Source organism: Mytilus trossulus, chromosome 9 (assembly GCF_036588685.1).
Source record: "Mytilus trossulus isolate FHL-02 chromosome 9, PNRI_Mtr1.1.1.hap1, whole genome shotgun sequence".
In the NCBI taxonomy this organism is placed as follows: domain Eukaryota; kingdom Metazoa; phylum Mollusca; class Bivalvia; order Mytilida; family Mytilidae; genus Mytilus; species Mytilus trossulus.
In genome coordinates, this window is record NC_086381.1 from 61,482,846 (window position 1) to 61,504,382 (window position 21,537).

Genomic DNA, 21,537 nt, shown 5'->3' on the forward strand with positions numbered 1-21,537 from the left:
ATACAAAGATTTTGTTAAGATATTTTTGTAAAATCATTTGTGACGTCATAACTATAAACTGCAGTAAATGTAAGACTGTAAAATAAGACAAGTTTCAAGCAGAGAATACATAAATAAATATAACCATATGTATCACCGTATAGCATTCAATAGTTCACTTACTTTTAAAAAAACAGGATCACATAAAATTAAAACATGTCGTTATTAATTCAAAGTGATTTTCTTGAATTACCTTTTGAAAGCTCAAAGCCGAAACAGTTGAAGAGCTCTCTATTATAAAAATATACTCTAAAAAGAAGCCAAATGCAAAACAAAAAGGTAAACTTTGCATGCCAGAGTTTGGTCCTCAGTTTCAATAAAATTTCTAGACTGATCTTTAAAAATTTGTTATAAATCATGTAAGTAACGAAGTACTGACTACCGAGCAGGGCCCAGTTGTTCAAAAGTGTCGTTAGCCTTAACGATGATTAAGGCTAACGAGTCGATAAATCTTAACTAAGTCGGTAGCTAACATATGCGTTAACATGTGTTGTTCAAATTTTGTTAACGACAATGTTAACTAACACTGCGTTAAGAGTCGTTTAATTTTTTGTAGTTAAAATGTTACCCATAATGCACAGAAAATCTTCACTTCCTGTTACCCAGATGGCTGAATTGTCTGCAAAAAAATTGCCTAGGGACAGAAAAGCTAATTTCACACCAATTGAGGCAAACCTTATAAGTTCCAGAGTTACTCATGAGTTGGAGTTATTGAAAGGGGGATTTTCCCTAGAAGTTACTAACCAGAAGAAGAATGAGTTATGGAAACTCATTACAGAGGAAGTCAATGCGTTGGGTGTTTGTATGAGGAGTGAGACAGAAGTCAGGAACAAATACCGCAATATGTGTCGGGGTGCCAAAGAGAAGTTCACCAACAACAGAAAGGAAATGGGCAAAACTGGAGGTGGACCACCACCCACACAGCTAACCTTTGCCGAAGAAAATATAGTTAATGCTATGAGGGATAGTGCCTCATTCATTGGAGTTAGTGGCTTGGTGACAGAAATAACTTGCAATGGTATGGTTTTTTTTTAAATTCAATTTAATTTTTACTCTTATTTCATTCTTTAATTTGACTTAAAAACTTTGATTTTAACCTGTAGATATAGAAAATAAGTTTACGCTATCGGTCGTCTGCTTTGACAGAAAGATTTCCCATAGCATGGGATTTCCTCGCTTTAAATATATTTGACCTTAACATGTTCTAAAAATATAAACATGTCAAACTACTTTTAAATTTTCATTCTTATGCGCAACTAGTGATCACTTGTACATAAAGGATTGAATTATTCACTTACACTTTTTGCATTTGGATATCCTTGAAACAGTATGTAACCTTTATTAATCTTTATTTTGATTGCACAACCTACTTTCACCATCGTGTTGTTTTTTGTTTTGCTATTGCCGCTTTTTTGTCCCTTGTGACATTGAAAAGATATGTTTTACGGAGATATGACTTTAAAAGAATTTGAAACTGTTTTAAAATGATGAAACTGTTTAAATCAATTAAAATAATAACTTATTAAGTTTAAAATATATAATTTCATGTACAGATAAGAACTTATCAGTTGCTTACACCATAGAAGAAAGACTATAGCCTGTTCCTTATAATCTTGGAAATGAATAATCTAAGAGTTATTCCTCTTTGTACTTCTGTTTTCAAAATAAAAAAATCAGTTTACTTTCAAAGTGACCTTCTTAAACTGAAAAAAAACCCAATAAAAAATGAAAACAGGGCTTCGGCTCAGGGGATATAAACTCTAAGCCGGGAATGACACATTATATACCTTGTCTGAGACCTGAATAACATATAATATAATATAATTGCATGAGTGTTATATGTTTATGCTTTCACATTTGTTCTTAACCATTTCATAGGTCATTTGTAAAAAAAAGTAAAAAAATCAATATGATTTACTTTGAAATAAAACCATTTTTTTCCCTCACATGTCACCTATGAAAAATTCAGGTCATTGTCCGTATGTGTATATTAAAAAAGAAGATGTGGTATAATTGCCAATGAGACAACTGTACACAAGAGACCAAAAAGATCACTGTGCAACTTTAAACAATGAGCAAAGCCCATACAGCATATATAGCCAGCTATAAAAGGCTTTAAAATCATCTATTTGTATAGATTTGTTCTCACTAAGAATCTTACAAGAATTTCTATTGCTATTTCTTTACTTGATATTTTAAAAGCAATTTCCACCACAAATGGAAGCCAGTCTCAATGCACTGCCACAGCTACCCCCAGACCTACAGCAGAAGAATCTGTCTGGATGAGAACTTGCAGAACAAAGAGCAGACCTGCCCTTTTGCCGATGATGCTGAAGGGACTGATAGAAATGCCACATCTTCAGGACCAAGTATTTCAGCATCTTCCCAGTCAAAAAGATCTTCAAGTTCATGCAGGTAATGTTACTACATATTTACCACAAAAAAAATCTTATTTCATGACATCAGCAGTTATATACGTTCAACAGTTATATAAGTCTCCATTTGTGTTCGGTTCACTATTTTGAGATAGAATGATCTCTTAATTTTATATTCGTCTAAGCTCTTAACAGAAAATTAGAAAATCATAAGAAATTCCCTACAAAAGTTACAAACACATATCTGAAAGCTGCCGTTGAAAAATTGATCGTCGGACGTCCCAAAAAAGGAGATGGGGTATGATTGTCAATAGGACATATATCTAGCAAAGTAAAAATAAAGTGCATGGATATAAGCTATAAGGTAACTGTGCAGCCTTCGACAATGATAAAAACCGATAGCGTATAAAAGACCATGCAATGGATTAAAAAATAGGCAAAGTTAAAATAAAGTGGATGTAAGCTATAAAGTAACTGTGCAGCCTTCGACAATGATAAAAACCCATACCTTATAAAAGACCATGCAATGCCAATGGATTAAAAAAAAAGGAAAATTAGAAAATCATAAAAAATACGATATGAATGAAAAACCACTGACCTAAACAGATTACTGAGAGAGTGTGTGAGCACTCAACCTTTGTTTTAAGGGAGTGGGGGGGGGGGGGGGGATTTTGTCCTGCCTTGGTTGTTGTTGTAATTTCTGTCTTGCCTTTTAATTTTTCAATCTTTTTGGTCCTGTCTTCTTTTCTCTTTAGATTACCCGGTGCGTGACTTTTTTTACATAAATTGTCATCCTGCCTTGTTCTTGTAAAGTGTTTTATCGTGACATTTTTTACTTCTTCTCAAAAATCCTGTCCTGCATATTTTTTTCTAATTTCCTTGAGACGTACCCCTTCCCCAACCTAAAAATCAAAGGCTCCCTAACTTTGATGCACACCTCATGGTACTACAAATTTAAATAAGTAGACAAAAAAAGAAATAATTGTTCCATTATAATACAACTGATGAGACACCCTCTAGGAAAAAGGGATTGTTAAAAGTTGGCAGAACTTGATTATGCCCCAATTAACTTATAAAGGTTATGTATACAGTAATTATTTTGAATGTGGTGTTTTTTTCTTGCAGCATACAGCAGACACCCAGCAAGAAGAAAAAGACAGCTGAAGATGTGTATACATTACAATGTGCAGTTCTTGAAAAGGAACTAGAGAAGAATACACTACAAGTAGATCTGTTGAGGAAATTGCTTAGCAAATATGACAGTTTAGATTCTGATGCCTTGGAACTATTGTCAGTTTTAGGGCAGTGATTGTTAAAACATTTAGAAAACTTTTCAAGTTGTTAGATATTTAAATGTTTGAATCTATTTACTGAAATGATTGACTTGTTTTAATTGTTTTTTTCCAAATTTCTGTGTTTATTACAAAATCAAATTATTAAAATACTGCATATATTATATTGGTACTAGATTTTTCTATTAACACATATCGTATTTATGAATTCTTTGTGATTGAAATTGATGACTATATAACTTATATATGAATACTGTCAGCAATTTGGATTTTTTGTTGTTTTTTTGTCATTTTTGTAGCCTTGTCAATGAAGATAAGATATCAATGTATTAACATGTTGATGTCAAATATGATAATTTCAAGCTGGTAAGATGATAATTCCAATACTGAGTCTTATTTCACCAACAACGTTTCTGTATATAAAGGAAATTGACTTTTTCAATGTTGATGGCTGTACAATTGCTCATATCTATATCATTTGAAGTATAGAACATTTTATCTTATTGGCAAGCATACCAAATCTTCCATTTTCATTGTGGGTGCAAGATTTTGGCAATTGCCAAATATGATTTTTGTAACATTCAAAGCTAAACAATTTTATGAAATCGTAAATGATCCTGGTACTTAAGTTTCTTGGATTATAATATAAAAAAATAAAGAAAGTGAAAGAGATGTTTTAAATTTAATGACGGTTAAAATAAGTGTCAGCAATGTGCTCCCTAATCCCTCTTCCTTCCTGTTGTCCATTATAGTTGTTTCCATTTTCAACATCCTCATTAACAAGCTCATCAGCTACATCTGGCTCATTTAGCTGTATGCAGATGTTGTGTAGGATTCCACAAACCATTACTATTTTGGTTACCTTTTTGGGATCCATACAAATCTGCAAAATTAAAAAACATTACCATGCAGGGTTACACAATATACTAGATTGTGTGGTTGAAGGACGTAATAAAATGCAAAAAAGTCGTAGTGTGTTTTTTTTTCTCTGGGACCACTGATCCATTTGTGCAATCTGTTGGTAACAGTCTCAAAAAATGTATAAGTTTGTAATATTAAGTTTAAATATACAAAAATGTACCCAAATAGTTCCGGTTGATAAATATCTAAGACACAACTCGGGTGCAAATTTATTCGATATAGTATTGAGAGTGAGAGGGAGTGGAAAGGGGGGGGGGGTAGGAGGGTAGTTTTGTAATTTTCTTTAAAAAAAATATTATGATTATAATTTGAAAGGAAAAATATACTCCAATCAATAAGAAGTAGTAATAAAATCATCTAAATAATAACTCACTTCAGAATGCAATATGTGGAACCTTCTCTTCCATCTGCCAAATGTTCTTTCAATAATGGATCTTGTGACTGCATGACATCTGTTGTACCTTCTATGGTGTTGCTCATTTGGGGTTCAGAAAAGGTGTCATTAAAAAAGACCTACAGGGATAGCCACTATCATCAAGTAAGATGCCATTTTCCCAATTGCCATTTCTCTCCATGTGAGCACAAACCTGCATGAGCAAATATATATATTTTAAAGAATATTATACAAAACATAAATATAAATACAATACAATTTTATTTTTAAAGAATATACATGCATATCAATTTAGTTTGCATTGTTTAAAAGATATGGCATTGGCAATCGTACAACATTTTACCATTCTTATCCAGACATTTTTCATTCACTTTTTGCTGGCTGATATCAGGGACATATATAATACATATATGTCTCTATTAATATGATATAAACCAGAAACATTGAACATTTAAAAAAGTGAAAATATTTTGCATCTTCACTTAGGTTGTCTACATAAAACAGAAATATATATATATACCATCTGGGACTAATATAATCAAATAAAGTAGTGTTTTCAATGTTATGTATAATTATGATCTGTTTTTCATGATACTCCATAATATTCTAATGACTAATGAAGCTGATTTAAAATTATTAATCAACCATTTACACTCACCTGTGATGTTCTGAAAACATGTGAATCATGACAACAACCTGGCCATTTTGCATTTATGTTTGTAAATCTACCTAAAAAAAAATCAGTTAAAACATTATATAAAGCACTACTTTACATGTTTAAGTTACTTTTTGTCTATTAATTTTTTTTAAAAACTAGTAAACCTTAAGAGACATTTCCCAAAAAGGGAGGGGTCAAAGATGATAAACCCTATAAGTCTTATTAATCCAGCACCTTTTTTTTCAAGTGTACAAAATGGAAAAAAAGGGGGGTACTTATAAATAAATTGTACATTCTTTTAGGATTTTTTTTTTTTAAGCTGGAAAACTTTTTTTTTATTACACTGTTAGTGTATGGATTTTTGTTTATCTAGGTCTGAAAGTAACTATATTAATATCAATTTTAATATAAAGACTTCGTTATATGGAACACACTATAGTGAGACTGGTTTCTGAAATTTAATTCAGGGGAACAGCAGATTTGTTTACAATGTGACAGTTCAAAATTACATTATGTGAAGATGAAAACAGAAGAACATTACCCTTTGCATCACATACTGCTTGAACATTCAGGCTTGGGTAGCCTTTTCTGTTGATAAATGAAGGTTCGTCATGATGCGGTCTCTTTATTCTTATATGTTTCCCATGAATAGCACCCAAAATGTTTGGAAACCCAGCAAACTCGTAAAATTCAGCTTTGGTTTGGTTAAGGTTAGTAGGCCACTGAATGAACTCGTTCCTCTTTTCACAAAGGGCATCTAAAACAGAATCGACCACTCTTGAAACTGTGCTTTTGTCCAAACTTATAAAGTAGAGATGCACAACTTTAGGGTAATGACTGCCCAATTACTTTGTAAACAAATATGGTACTGTAGACTAGTGCAGAGTATGGAAGAAACGAATACAACAATAAATGCATGTACATGTACACTATGAATTGCCACTTTAGATCCTGCATAAAATTCTCAAATTGAAATAGTTTATCATTAAAAAACATGTGTAAACAGCTGAACCATTTAAAAGTATATAGTCTTACCTAATGTGTCGCCTATGACCTGGAGGAAACTTCCACTGGCAAGAAATCGCAATGTCACCATTGTCTGTTGTTCTACACTGAGGGCATGATTCCGGTTTGTCTGACGTGTCAACCTGTCCCTTACTAGATCAGATAAGAATAAAATGCCTTCCCTCCCAAATCTGTAGCGTGCTCTAAGTTCTGTATCAGTGTAGTCTAGGGTAAGTTCTTCTTTGCTTCTAAAAGTTCTTTCTTTTCTTTGAATTGGTACATGAAACAAGGCTAAATCTAAGGCTGCCATCTTTAACGCTGCGTTAGGGGTTTAATCGAGGTATGTCAAGTGATTAAGTTTAACACAGATTTAACGACTGTGTTAAGCGTTAAAATTTTTGAACAACACTTAACGATTATGTTAAATTTAACGACTGGCTAACGACACTTCAACGACATCGTTAGCTTAACGACACTTTTGAACAACCGGGCCCAGATGATAAAATCAGGGACTAATAGTCCACCAGCAGAGAAATCGACGCAGTTTTGTAAAGATCACGAGGAGCTGTGAAATTATTCAAACGAAGAAAAACAACTTGTGGCCTAATTCATTTAATGACAACAAATGAAATGAAATAGACATAAGGGAACCTGTACAAATTATTGCCGGGCTTTCAAACCAAGTTGGAATTAGTTATCAAAGGTACCAGGATTATGATTTAGTAGGCCAGACGCTGCTTTTGTTTATATAAGACTCATTAATGCCCCTCGGATTACAAAAGATATATAAAGACAAACAGGTACAAAATTAAAGAGCATTGAGGACCCATGATTCCAAAAAGTTGTGTCAAATACGGCAACGGTAATCTATTCCTGGGATAAGAAAATTCTTAGTTTAAAAAAAAATGCAAAGTTTTGTTACAGTAAATTTATAAAAATTACCATACAATTGACATTCATGTAAACATCAACGTACTGATTACTAGGCTGGTGATACCATCGGGGACAAAACGTCTACCAGCAGTTGAATCGACCAAGTGGTGTAAAAATTTACTGTCAGTGGATCGACAAAAGAATAGCATTGCATTAAAAAAGGAAACAAAAAAGTTCTCTATAAAAAAAATGGGCTTGCAAGTACAGATTTATAAGCAATGATATGAACAAGCAAAATCATTTTTCTTGAATTGAGAAGAGATTTCTTGCTTCTCCGGATTTTTTTCTGTAAGTACGGTACCCTCTATGTTTTTCTGTGTAATATATTTTTAACTCTTTGTATGTTTTGTTGTCGTTTTACTGTCATACCTTTTCGTGAATAATTTACCAGCATACCCGTAGCTAGGGGGAGTCCTTGAGAAGAAACAAAACATTGTTTAAGTCAATGTTTATTTGAATTATGACTGTTAAAGTCGAGTTCGTGAGACATGTACCGTCCGGTGGTATTACGATGATCAGGCATTACTTGATTTAATTGTTTGAGTAATATGCTCAAAACACGAATGGTATGGGCTTTACGTACTTGGTAATGTATTTTAGGGATTCCCAAAAGTTTGAACGATTCTATGAGACGCCAACAATGCCAAACAAAATAGATCAACATCTCAATAGTCAAAAATCTTTCGATTAACAATAATGCTCAACTTAAGAAATAATTCATGGAAGCCATAGATTTGTTGGAAATTTACACATGGCCTGGGCCGTGATATTCGAATTTTATCCTGCGCGTTAGCGAGGGATAAAATTAACGAATATCACGGCCCAGCCCATGTGTAAATTTCCAACAAATCTATGGCTTCCATGAATTATTTCGATTCTAATAGGACAAATACGGTAAATGAAATAACTGAAGCGAGGAGAGGAATGCCGGGATTTAGCTGTTACAATTTACTCCCCTGATTAATACAGGTAAAATATCGATTACACAGTTATTCGTAGAGATAAAGTATCAGTATGCACTAATTGAATTGTATTATGTTACTTTTAATTCAACAAACATATTGTTTATAGTCAACAATAATCATAAACGAAATATTTTATCAAAAATCGATGTTGTGTACAATGTTGTGTGTATTCCGCCATTTTGGTTGACGTGAAAACGAAGTGACACAGAAATGACAGAAAAATCATTTATTCTGGACAATGCTGGAGTCTACAACATTTAAATGTGTTCATTCTATAAGAAATTAATGTTCAAAATGTTCGTGATGTGTTCAAGTGAGCTGAAGAGTAGTAGTTACAGATTTAGTCTTTATTTACTACGTTGAAAGTGAAAGTACCTCCTGTGATATTTGCACCATTTAGAATTTTAATATCTGATATTGGATTTTTGGAAATGTTTGAAATTTGAGAAGACTGTAGAGCTACTGTGTGGCTACCACCATCTACGGAATCGAAAACATTCACAGGGTTAAGTTGTTTATTTGAAGTTTCTGATCCCAGATTTTGCAAATTTGCCGACAGTTGGCGGCGGTCTTGGTCAGTTGGTCCCTCTATATAACTGTCAAGAGACTTAACATTTCTGTGGCCTGTTACACTCATGATTGACAACAGGTCAACCCCAGCCGTCTTTAGCCCAGTGGCAACGGTGGCCTTGATACAATGGTTAGTGTAGCGCTTTGATAAGCCAGCTGTCTTTGAAATGCGTGCCATCATACCAGCTAATTTATTTTTGCCCATGGGCTGTGCGGCATACCAGCAGGTTTGTTTGGGATATTGTAAGGGCTTTTGAAACAAAGCGTCACACTTCGGGCTAAGCTTTGAAAGGTAAAGATCTAAGCTCTTTACAGGACACGTGTCCCTGTTATTGCCATACATACGTTGGACTTGCTCATTTTCCCTATTATCTACTCCATGATGTGTTTTATTACTCTCATTGTATGGCATGAAGACCTTCTTGACCCCTACGACCAAAGTTCAACATTATATCCCAAAACACCTTATTTTGAAGTGTTCCAGGACTGTCCAAGCTAAACACCTCACTTGAGTAAAGCTTGTTTATGTCACCCTCAGACACAGCCTTCTTATGTATCGTAACATCCCTTCCTTCCCTTTTTTTTATTTTCACTAGACCAAGCATGACATGATTTGATGTCATGAGCTCTCTGTCCTTCATCAAGCTAATTTCCCTGGTGTAAGGCGGACTGGTCAGATGTCGAGTTAACGCAGCCCTTATGCCAATTAATGCTGATTTGGAATATTCCTCACCATTCTTAGTTTGGAGACTTGCATAGAAGATTTTGAGTCGCTCATTCAATGTCGGGACATCAGTCATTTCAAAGTCTGTTTGCAGGTTGTTTTCCTTTAGCCATCCTGAAATTTAAATCATACTGTTTTTATTTTATTCTATGAGTCATTGAGTCATATAAATAAATATGTTAAAAGTACATGTTAGAAAATTTAAACGCATGCATACAGAATGTTCAGTAAGATATGTTCATTTGTATCATATATTACATGTACATGTATATACATAATATGATTTTAACCCCACCACATTTTTGCACCTGTCCCAAGTCAGGAGCCTCTGACCTTTGTAAGTCTTGTATGATTTTTTATTAACTTGTTTTGTGTATACTTTATTGTAATTCTGACCCCTACATTGTACATGTTGTACATGTATGTGTATTCAATGGTGACCTTCAGCACTAGCTGTTGTCTGCTCTATGGCCAGGTTGCTGACCCTTTTACACATTCCCAATTTCCATTCTAAATTTCATTATACATGTACATGTATATGTATGTAACCTGTAAGTTTATTTTAACCATTTATTTATTTTTTACATGCGTTACATGTATATTTGTACATTTGTTTATTATTTGATTTTGGATGTAACACGTTATTTGATCAGCCCATAGACACAATTAAGTCATGTGATCGTGACGTCATCAACGTTTTTTCATGGTTTTTTAAGGTTTAAAATGGAATTTAGAATTAAATTATAAGAAATGACTGTAGTATTTTTTCTGTCTATTTGAAATAAAATTAAAAATGTGGTGCACACTGTTAGATAACCAGCTATGAATGTTATTCAGTGTGCATCAAATTTTTTTGTTATTTCTTCATAGACAGAAAAAATATTACAGTCATTCTTTAAGTAAATTTTAGTTTAATGTGTTTAAAAAATGTATATATTGCTGATGCTATTATTTTCCAACATCATGGCCCTGGCCATGTGTAAATTTCCACCATCACAGACCAGGCCATGTGTAAATTTCCAACATCATGGCCCTGGCCATGTGTAAATTTCCAACATCATGGCCCTGGCCATGTGTAAATTTCCAACATCATGGCCCTGGCCATGTGTAAATTTCCAACATCATGGCCCTGGCCATGTGTAAATTTCTACCATCACGGACCGGACCAGGCCATGTGTAAAAATATATAATTCATGGAGGTCATAATTTTGTTGGACATGGTACTTTATGTTGGAAATTTACTCATGGACTGGGACATGCATGATGTTGGAATTTTTTTCATGGCCTGATCAGATATGTTGGATATTAAAACATGAAATAAGCCTTGTTTATGTAATATATATGTGTTTTTCGTTTCTCGTTTTGTTTATATAGATTAGACCGTTGGTTTTCCCGTTTGAATTGTTTTACACTAGTAATTTTGGGGCCCTTCATAACTTGTTGTTCGGTGTGAGCCAAGGCTCCGTGTTGAAGGCTGTACTTTAGCCTATAATGGTTTACTTTTTAAATTGTTATTTGGATGGAGAGTTGTCTCATTGGCACTCACAGCACATCTTCCTATATCTACTTATATGTGAAACAAACATAGGCCGGTCGACCGTGATGTTTAAAATTATTTATAGATGGCCTGGGTCATATTTAAGAAATAATTAGTGCAAGTCATATATATGTTGGAAATTTATACCTGGCCTGGGGTGTGATGTTGAAAACAATTGCATGTTATAGTCCATACATGTGTCAGATCGATGTTGAAAATTCAAAAGTGCAATAAATTTGGTGTTATTGTATAGATTCTGAAATGTACACACTTCAGTTGCTTACAAATGGTTTAATAAGTCCTGTTAGTACAACTGGCAAGTACATTTGTCTTCCAACAAAAAATTGGGGTTCGAATCCCCAACAGGACAATCAAAAATTATTTCATAGTATGAAGGCAATGTGAAATGTGTACATATATATATATATATATATATATAAAGAAAGAACAGAAATGATCTTATTGTTGATCAGAATATTTAAGCAGAAGTTTAGATAAGAAAAAAGGTAGGACTTAAGTTGAATTCTCTATTTTTGGTATTGTGCATTTATTTTAAAATTCATTTTATTTTCTATATTGTCGTGCTGTACCTCGGAATAATTTGACACCCCAGGTAGTCTGTCTGTTTGTGGTTTGTTCTGTTCTTGCCATGGCAATTGTGTCTATCTTTTGTTGGCTTGGAACAGGTTTGAATCTCATTTTAATTGGTTCCAGTGGCGCTGATTCCTCTACTTCTAGAATCTTATTGAGATCATTGAGATCCTCATCATTATGGGTTGGAACTTCAAGATCAAATTCAAGTTCCAACATTTCCTCATCAGATTGGGAAAGTTTTTCACTGTCAAACATTGGTTCAGACTGGGCCTGTGTAGCTGTTGTACATGTACTAGTTGCTGGAATCACCAGGGATACATTTTGCGTTTTGAAAGAAGTAAACGGAATGCCGACGGCGACGGGAACCTGAAAAATTTCGTGTCTAAACACTTTATGTATCTGGCCAGTTTCAAAGGATTGTATGATATACTGTCTAGCGTATTTATCTGGCTTTTGATGGTTTACTATCTTGAAAAATCTGCCATTATGTTCCACTTTTGTTCCGATCTTTATGGGTGACACTTGTGTGTACGCCATATTTACCTTTTAGCAGACGTCACGATACAACGAGGAGTTACGGGGGATTAAATACATTTGTAGTAACAGCCATGTTTATGTATGTTTCTGAGTCTGCGCTAAGTATAGATATATCGAGAAATATACAACGCTGTTGTTTACAAAGCGAAAGAAGCACGTCATATTAGAATTAGTAATAAATATAATGTCAGAGATGGACGGTAACTTTTCTCACTCTTGAAAATATATTACATATCTTATCAAAATCGGTTATCAAGTGCTTAAATAACAGCACGTCACCACCGCGATTGCTTCCTTTGTATCAGTTAGTTAGCGTAATGGGGCGATAAGGCGGATCATGTAGAATCCTGACGGAATTTTACTAAACGTAATACAAGACATCGCAAGACTGTCTTCTCCAATTCACATATCTAAGTCAGTTATACCTTCTTTGAATTTTTGAATATATATTGGTATAAGTAAAAAGTCCTGATAACGCACAAAAAATATTCAAAATATGATATGCATGCATCAATCAATTGATGTTTCGACTCTTGACGTCGCCAGCAATGTCATCTCTTTTTCCGTGTCATAGCTTTTGTAAATAGAACTGGAAAAAAAACATGCACTGTTTCAATTTAAGATAATATAACCCGTTGACTTTATTTAAGTTGTGCTTTTGAACAAATCTGGTACATGTAGACATAGGATATAAGCATCAGAAAAAAAATAAGAATACGAATTTTATAAGTTTAAAATCCAAACGATAGGATTGTTACTAAATAAACAAACCAATAAAAAATAATCACAAACAGACAGACATATAAATGACAAAACGAAAGACATTAAACAATACAAACATGAGGCATTTAAAAAAAAAAAGATTATTAATATCAATTATGATACTATATTTTTTGCACGACTTCCTTGATGATAAAACCGTACATTGTAAATTCTGCGTAAGATCATTTAACCAAGTCCTGTATGTATTTCAAAGGTTTGCCACGAAGCTGAAATAGTGAATATATATTTAAGTTTCTTAGACCATATTTACTGTACCTTTTTTTGTTTAGTAACATATGCCAATCAAACACATTTCAAAATTTTCAGTTTATAAGGCTGATCAAAATCGTTACATTTGGTTTGTATGTGTTATGATTTTGTCTGGCTCGTCAAAATGTCAGCTGTGTATGTTAGTTATATATGTATGTACACATGTAATTAATTTTAATTCAATATATTTGTTCTCTCCAATGAATTGTGAGAAAAAATAATACATTATTACCTTATTTTACAGAGATTCTTCGTTATCTTAGTATATCTGCATCGTCTCTTGAACTGGCTTGGTCTTTAAATGCCTTCAAACATCAATATCGAAAAACAAAAAAGAACGAAGAAGACAGCTATTTAATCAAATTCATTCACTGGGTATCACGGTTTGCTGAAATAGTACCACGCATTATCTTTATTGCACTATTGGCCGCTGAATATGACATGATTGCGGTGTACTTTATTTTCTATCGATTACTTGTTTGTGTAGTATACGGTGCTTGTGAAAGATCGTGTGACGACGAAGAATTCCGATTTTTGGAGGAACCGGATCTTTTATTGGGAATGATAGGTAACATATTTTTGCTTGTATGTGTCAGATGTTTATAAGTGTCACAAGCAAGACCAATATGGTGGGAAATGTTTCGGATGGTATTATATTATATATTATGCCGAAAATGCTGTATTATTGTTTCTGTGGTACAGTGATGATCAGGCACTACTCGAGTTAAAGATTGGACGATCATGCTCAAATCATGCATGGTATGCACCTTACAAATTTGTTGTTGTCATCATGGAATTCATTTTTCAACCTTTATTTCTTTTTTTCTATTATCGATTACGTAGAAAACAACGTCAATCTAAACCTGTCGATACCGCTGATGATACCGAAAGCCAAACTGGGTCATTTGATCATTCTTCTTCTATTTCGTCTGATTCGTATTCAAAATGCAAATGACATACACAATAATCAAGGTTTAACAAGACATCAAAATATCTTGCAAGAATCTTCAAGACGTCAACCATTGGGACAAACTAATGAAATGAACGATATCTATCATACACACATGGATCAACATTTTGATAATAATGGATTTGAAGATGAACGCCAGACACCTGACTATAACCACGATCAACTGGATGATAACTATGGTTTCCAAGATAGACAATCAAATTTTCCAAATCTGCAAGGACATGGAGGATATGAGAAAACATATCAGCGCGATGATCGATATCGAGGTGAACGGGAGCATATTATAGAGTCACACCAGTTAGTGGAAAATCATCGATCGAAAAATAATTCGTATTTTGTTGAAAGGCCACATGTTCGGTCTATTCCTGCACATGACATAAATCAGATGGAACACTTAAGTAATCGCTATTCCCACAGTGGAATGTTTCAAAATCAACAAACGCATATTGATTGGCCTGTACATATAAACAATCAACACACACATTTCGCGTCGAGATATCACAATCAATTCTTCATAGGGAATGTTTTTCCTGCCAATTCCTCATTTCAATCCTCAATGCAATCAATGACTCAAAGTACTAATATTAACATTGGACAATACGGTAGTTACAATAACACCATGTTTAGTGGTTACTGATACACATACTATTTCGCAAGGAACTACACAAATAAGTATATACCACATCTTCCTATATCTATGTGTTTTATGAAAAAGACGTCATATGTCAATAATCATGCAGACAAATAAAAATATGCACACAATCGGTTTATTTCATTTATATATTTTACTTTGCGAGTTCAAACTGGTATTATGAAAAGATTAACCTTAATGCAAATAATACAAATTGAATGGTCAAACTCATTAATCGAAAACACAAAACAATGCGATGCCAAAAACAAAACGCAACATAAAAAAATAAGACTTTGTAAGACAAAATACAAACAAAAATAACAACATAAGATGGTATCCGGTGATACGGGAGGGTATCTTGTACCCTGTGTATTGCTCCTTTAAGTACAAACACAGTAATAATCATATTTGTTTTCGTGAATGAATATTCAAAATTGTACATGATATACTGAATCAATGAACATCTTTAAACTCTTCCTTTTCAAATGTTTATCTAATTTGAAAGAAATCAATCAGTTATTCGTCAATGAATAAAAGAGATAAAGATATCTGTTTTTGGTTTTCAAATGAAATGCAACGAGCCGAAATGATATAGTCTGTTTATTTTTTTAACCTTAAGTTACATTTGGACACCCACATGTCAAATAGTCTATCAATCGTATGTGTTCATGATCAAGTGAGGTTCATTACGAATATGATTATGATACCTATCGATGTAGTCTTGAATCATGATCATTGGTTTGTTTTTAAATAATATACTGGTCTCCAATTCGATGAAAAAAAGTTATGTTGGTAGAGCAGATGACAAAAAAATATTCTGAATGCAGATTTCTCTCATTCCTTATAATATTAAATTTTGAAGGACAGAAAATCGATAGCGTCGAAAAAAATGTCTGAAGATAAACCTTATCCCCCCTCCCCTCCCACTTTTTGCAGTTAAATTATTTCTCCCTGAAGCATATGTGTGAACTTTAATACCATCTTAAATTAGCTCTATAAACTTGTCCATGTGTTGTAGTTGTAAACATCGTAGTTTATTTGTTTTGGTGTACGAGGTCTTAAAGAAAGGCACTTCAGAAGCACCAAATAATTGAAGTTTTTGTTTTGCTTTATTATTTGTGTTTTACGACAATAAACGGTAATATTATTTGTTCTGAGTAAGCATCCTTCAGACACAATGATCATAATTAAATGCAGATATATAATGATGTACCCAGGACTGTGTCGATTTGGAACAATGTAATGATGATAGTTATTGTTTTTAATCTACAACTAATACATTCAAGCCATGATACCGTGTAACAAGTACATAAAAACACTTAAAAGGCGTTTTTTTTCTAATGTAATGTCGTCAAACGACAAACGATTGATTTCGTAATTGAGTGTCTTGTTAAGAATTTAGGAATAAATGAGAACCCAGGTAATCAACATACAAAAACATACATTTTATTTTGAATGTTTTGAATATCTAGACTTCACGAAATGTCGTACAAACATGTGTATCTGCAGGATCAAGAAAATAATAGTCCACAAGATTGACAAAACATCTGTCCGTAGTGCAACAAATGTAAAATCACAAAAATACTGACTCGGAAGAATTTCAAATCGGAAAGTCTCTAATCATGGCAAATTCAAATGTCAAAACAAATAAAAAACGAATGGACAAGAGCTGTCATATTCTAGACTTGGTACAGGCATTATCAAATGTAAAAAATGGTGGATAAAACCTGGTTAAATAGCGCAAAATCTCACAATTTTTACATCAGTCCCGTCAAATATAAACAATGAAGCGTGAACTAAACAGACATAATAAAATAGTCTAGATATCGGTACAGCATTCATCATCGTGTTACAATTTTCAAGAAACAATTTAACAGAACACAAACACATCTATCAAATTAAAAGCACATTCATTGCTTCGCGTGTCTGACGTCAGAAAATTTATACGTCACATATTTTTGTCTTTCAAGGTTTATACAAACAATTTTAAAATAACAGAACAGAAACTTTTGAGAAACTCACTAAGAATAGAGCAAGCTGTTGCTAGAAAACAACTTTACCAACAAATCATGGAAAAACTAACAACGAAACATTTCTTTATACTGATAAATAGAAATCGAAATTTCAGAACAAGTACTACAACTTGTTTAGAAATAGATGGTGAAACGGATTATTGTCATTCAAACCAATTATTATGAAGACTTAAGTATACTTAAAAAACTCGAAATATGACAACTCCTTTTTAGATCTCTGCTAAACACGTCAAAACCTAATTGAAAAATGTTATAAAGAAAATCGAGTTACATCTGACCACTAAAAAGAAATATAAATTAAAAAATCAATAGAAACACTAAATTTAGGGAAATCACTAGATGAATATGGGCTTACTGCCGAACATCTTAAGAATGCCAAATCAGTATTGACACCAGTATGAACAACTTTATTCAACAAAATTAAAGAGACCATCTATATTCCAAGAGCCTTTAAAACAGGAATCTTACTCCTGTTAAAAAGAGTGGCAAAAATCCTTAAGATGTCAAGAGTAACAGAGGAATTACTGCTTCTCCCATCATTGGAAAAGTACATGAACTGAATATACTAAAGAAAGTCCAATTACATACGAGTTCAGATTTACAATTTGGCTTCACAGAAGGATTATGTCCCCTTATGGCAAGCTTAATTATAACAGAAGCAAAATGTGAAAAACTTAAAAACAACATACCATTATTCATACCAACAGTTGATGTACAATCAGCATTTGATGTATTCAAACATATCATACTAATGGACAAACTACTAGACAAACAAATTCCTCTAGATCTATTACAACTTATTATATTAAGGGACTATACAAAGATTTAGAATCAAAAGTAAAATGGATGGGGGATATCAGTGATAGTTTTAATATAAAAAAAAGGAGTAAGATAAGGAGGCATTTTATCTACACATCTCTATTAATTGTGTGTCAAAGATCTACTTGAAAAACAGCTCTATTGGCTTCCATCTAGGAAATATTTGTATTGGTGCACCTACTTGTGCAGATGACATTGCCTTATTGAGCTCGGACTAATCGGAAATGCAATAACTGCTTGACATTATAGGTAGATATGCTGATCAGCATCAATATAACATCCATCCAACAAAAACCAAAATCGTATAGTGTAATACGAAAGAAAAAGATAACAGTTGGGTATTAAAAGGAAGAAACTATAGAACCAACAGATGCCACAACACATTAAGTACTTCAAAGAACAAACAAAAGAAAAAACGAACGTTACGTTATTGACCGTATTAAACTAGCAAGAAGAACAAAATAATCCTTTAATAATGAGCTCCGGTCTTCATGGAAAAAATGGGGTTGACTCAATTACTGAATATAACATATATAAAACATACATTCTCCCAAGGCTTCTATATGGTTTAAAAATACTACCACTTATAAAAAACAAATTGAAATATTAGGAAAAGTTCATAAAAATACCTTGAGACATATTCAATCTCTTCCGCAAAGAACAGCTACATCAGCACTATATCTACTCTTAGGGGCAATACCAGTTGAAGAAGAGCTTCACAGGCGGCAACTATCTATGCTTTACTCTTTATTATCGGCCAAAAAACAAACTTGTCAAGATCTTGTACAAAGACAATCATCAATCAGTTTTGACAATCTAAAAAGCTTCTTCTTTTGTGCAATGGAAACCCTACAATTATATAATCTTCAAAATATATGGAAACTTCAAAGCAGTCTGCCTACTAAATATAATTGGAAAACATTAGTGAATCTCATAATGTCAAACTACTGAAGCTTTAAATCAAATTAAAAATCGAAAGCCGCATGTCTCCTACACAATATTGCAACCTACAATTCTTGATGTTCGAAAAAGTATAATCAAAAGTAGTATGATGACACAAACGTAAACCCTACAAGCTGATCGGCATAAATTCAGCAGATATGAAATTGCTCCAACTTGCCAAATGTGCAATCAAGAACCAGAAGACCTTACTCATATGCTTACTACCTGCTCAGCATAAAGTGAGACAAGAAAAGAAACTTTATGCCCAATTAAAACTTATGTAACCAAATTCATTGGAGAAATGAAGTGGAAAGAGACATTTATTGATAGACATAAAATCACAGTCCTTATAATTGACTGTACAAACTTCACATATATATTTACTGAAAGCAAGCTCAAAATAAATGAACTTGAAATGCTCACAAGAGATATGTGCTACAAGATGCATAACTCGAGACTAAAACTGATAAGTGTGTAATGGCTGTTGACAATTATCACTCAACTTAAAAACTTTATTTAAGTCTATTTTAGATTTAAGTGAGTGTATATATTCACGGAATGTGTATATAGTTAAGACATTTATCCATATTACCCTCAAAAGAGGGGTGTTCCTAACAGATCATACGAAGAAAAGAAAAGAAGATTTAATGTTAGCACACAGTGTTAAAAAATCAAAAGTAGTGAGAATAAATTTTAGGAATAGACCTACATTTGAAATAGTCCAAAGGTTATGTAGAATTAAGAAGAATTCACAATTGGTTAATTCCACTACGAGATCAAATAATTTTGACGTTTGTGGTTCAACGTATTTTCAAATTTATCATAGAAGTGAAGTATAACCTGAAGACATTGTATAGACCAATACCATACTGACATAATATTTTAGAGTACAGAGTCACGTTATAAGAACCAAAGAAGGTACCAAGACAATGTTGATATAAATTTTGTTTCTATTTCACAATTAACACACGATGATGTAGAAGTATAGAGCATTTGTACTGACGTTAGTTATCATATTAATAACGTGTTATTATATTCTTTGGTTGTCTTCGTGAACATTACTTTTATTAATTAGTCTGTATTTAGTAAATTCTATTTAGGGTTGCTCTGTATTTATACACCTCTTCAATGTGTTATTGTGCTATGGTGAATTGTTATATTCTTGTCTCTCATGATTGATAATGTGCTTCGTCTGTTTGCCTTTTTGTGCTTCTTTTTGTATATATTTGTTTGCTTTGTAATGATTCTGTATCCCTATTTTTACCTATAATGTTTTGTTAACACCATTGTTAATATAATGGAATTAAATGCAACTGTCATGCAACTTATAGGTGAACATAGTTTAAGCATATCTGTATTTACATATAAGTATAAACTCATGTTGCATAATCATGATAATGCATGGACTTTCAATCAGTTACACTACCCGTTATGCTCAATTTGATATGAGCCCAAATAAAAGTTAAACGATAACCAATGCCATACGTGAGGAACATATGTTTTCTGATATATTGATCTTTGAGACAGAACAACACCTATTGTAATGTTACATTTCAGCCTAATAACATGAATAATGTGACGAACCTAAACATGTTTCAACAGAAGATACTCTTTTCACAAACATATACATTTGTATAATTCTCATCAGTAAAAACATGAGGTTATACAACCAGGTGTTATTCACCATTTTCTACAATCAGGAATATGACAGTTATTGTCAATTCTTTTGATGTGATTGAGCTTTTGAATTTGCCACTTTATGGACTTTCCGTTTCGAACTTTCCTCGGAATTCAGTATTCTTGTGCTTTTTCTTTTACACTTATATGCATTTGTATAAGTATTGATATCAGAAGAAATTTTGCTATCGACAGCATTTATCCATTTAAAAGAACTGTCAAAAATGTGTGAGAACAACCTTCCAGTTAATGCATACTTACCTTTTTCATGTACTTATCAACTTATTGGAGGAAAAGGAGATAATTTATCAATGCTCAACTGTTTTATATTTCTCCTTGGTGGTTTTAATTTCATATAAATTCCAATTTTAACCACAAACAAAAAGTTAGTTAATGAGCGGCTTATGGGATTATTGAACACAATATTAAATGTACTGCTGACTTTGTAATTTCTTTTCGGTGTTCTATATTTTGATGGTGATATTGAAATTATTTGGTTTTTTTTTCTAAAATGCTCGATGGTTAGTCTATGAAGTCAATGAAGTCTATATAATGCCCCTTTTTAAAAGATCCCGCTTATATGTAATAAACGTGTTCTGCTTTGACATTCGCATTTCCATTCTCAAATTTCATCGGAAAGTGATTTTTCATTTCTACAATGGGGCTAACATTATTTTGGTTTTACCAAAACTGGTTAATAATTACAATCAACAAAGAAAGACATCTACCGAACAGCTGCTTGTTTTTTCACGTGTTAATTTAGTGATCACTGTACTCGATCTCCCGCAATGACGTAGCACCTCATTTATGCATGAAATATCATTATGGGTCACATTAAAACTGAAACATGTACTAATGTAAATATATATACATATATATAAAACAGAAG

The 21,537-nt window shown here is 32.9% G+C and overlaps 2 protein-coding genes across 2 annotated transcripts; one reads left to right on the forward strand and one right to left on the reverse strand.

The window, feature by feature from the left end:
* Nucleotides 1-612: 612 nt before the first annotated feature.
* On the forward strand, nt 613-3,723 carry LOC134684825 (uncharacterized). The gene is made up of 4 exons (XM_063544134.1): nt 613-1,057; nt 2,242-2,454; nt 3,170-3,221; nt 3,540-3,723. Exons 1-4 carry the CDS (start codon nt 613-615, stop codon nt 3,721-3,723), a joined length of 894 nt encoding a protein of 297 aa, XP_063400204.1.
* Nucleotides 3,724-4,388: 665 nt separating this feature from the next.
* LOC134684826 (putative nuclease HARBI1) lies at nt 4,389-6,994 on the reverse strand. The gene is made up of 4 exons (XM_063544135.1): nt 6,715-6,994; nt 6,221-6,436; nt 5,680-5,750; nt 4,389-4,589 (listed from the first exon to the last, which is right to left on the reverse strand). The coding sequence occupies exons 1-4, from the start codon at nt 6,992-6,994 to the stop codon at nt 4,389-4,391; spliced, it is 768 nt and encodes a 255-aa protein (XP_063400205.1).
* Between the last annotated feature and the right edge of the window lie 14,543 nt (nt 6,995-21,537).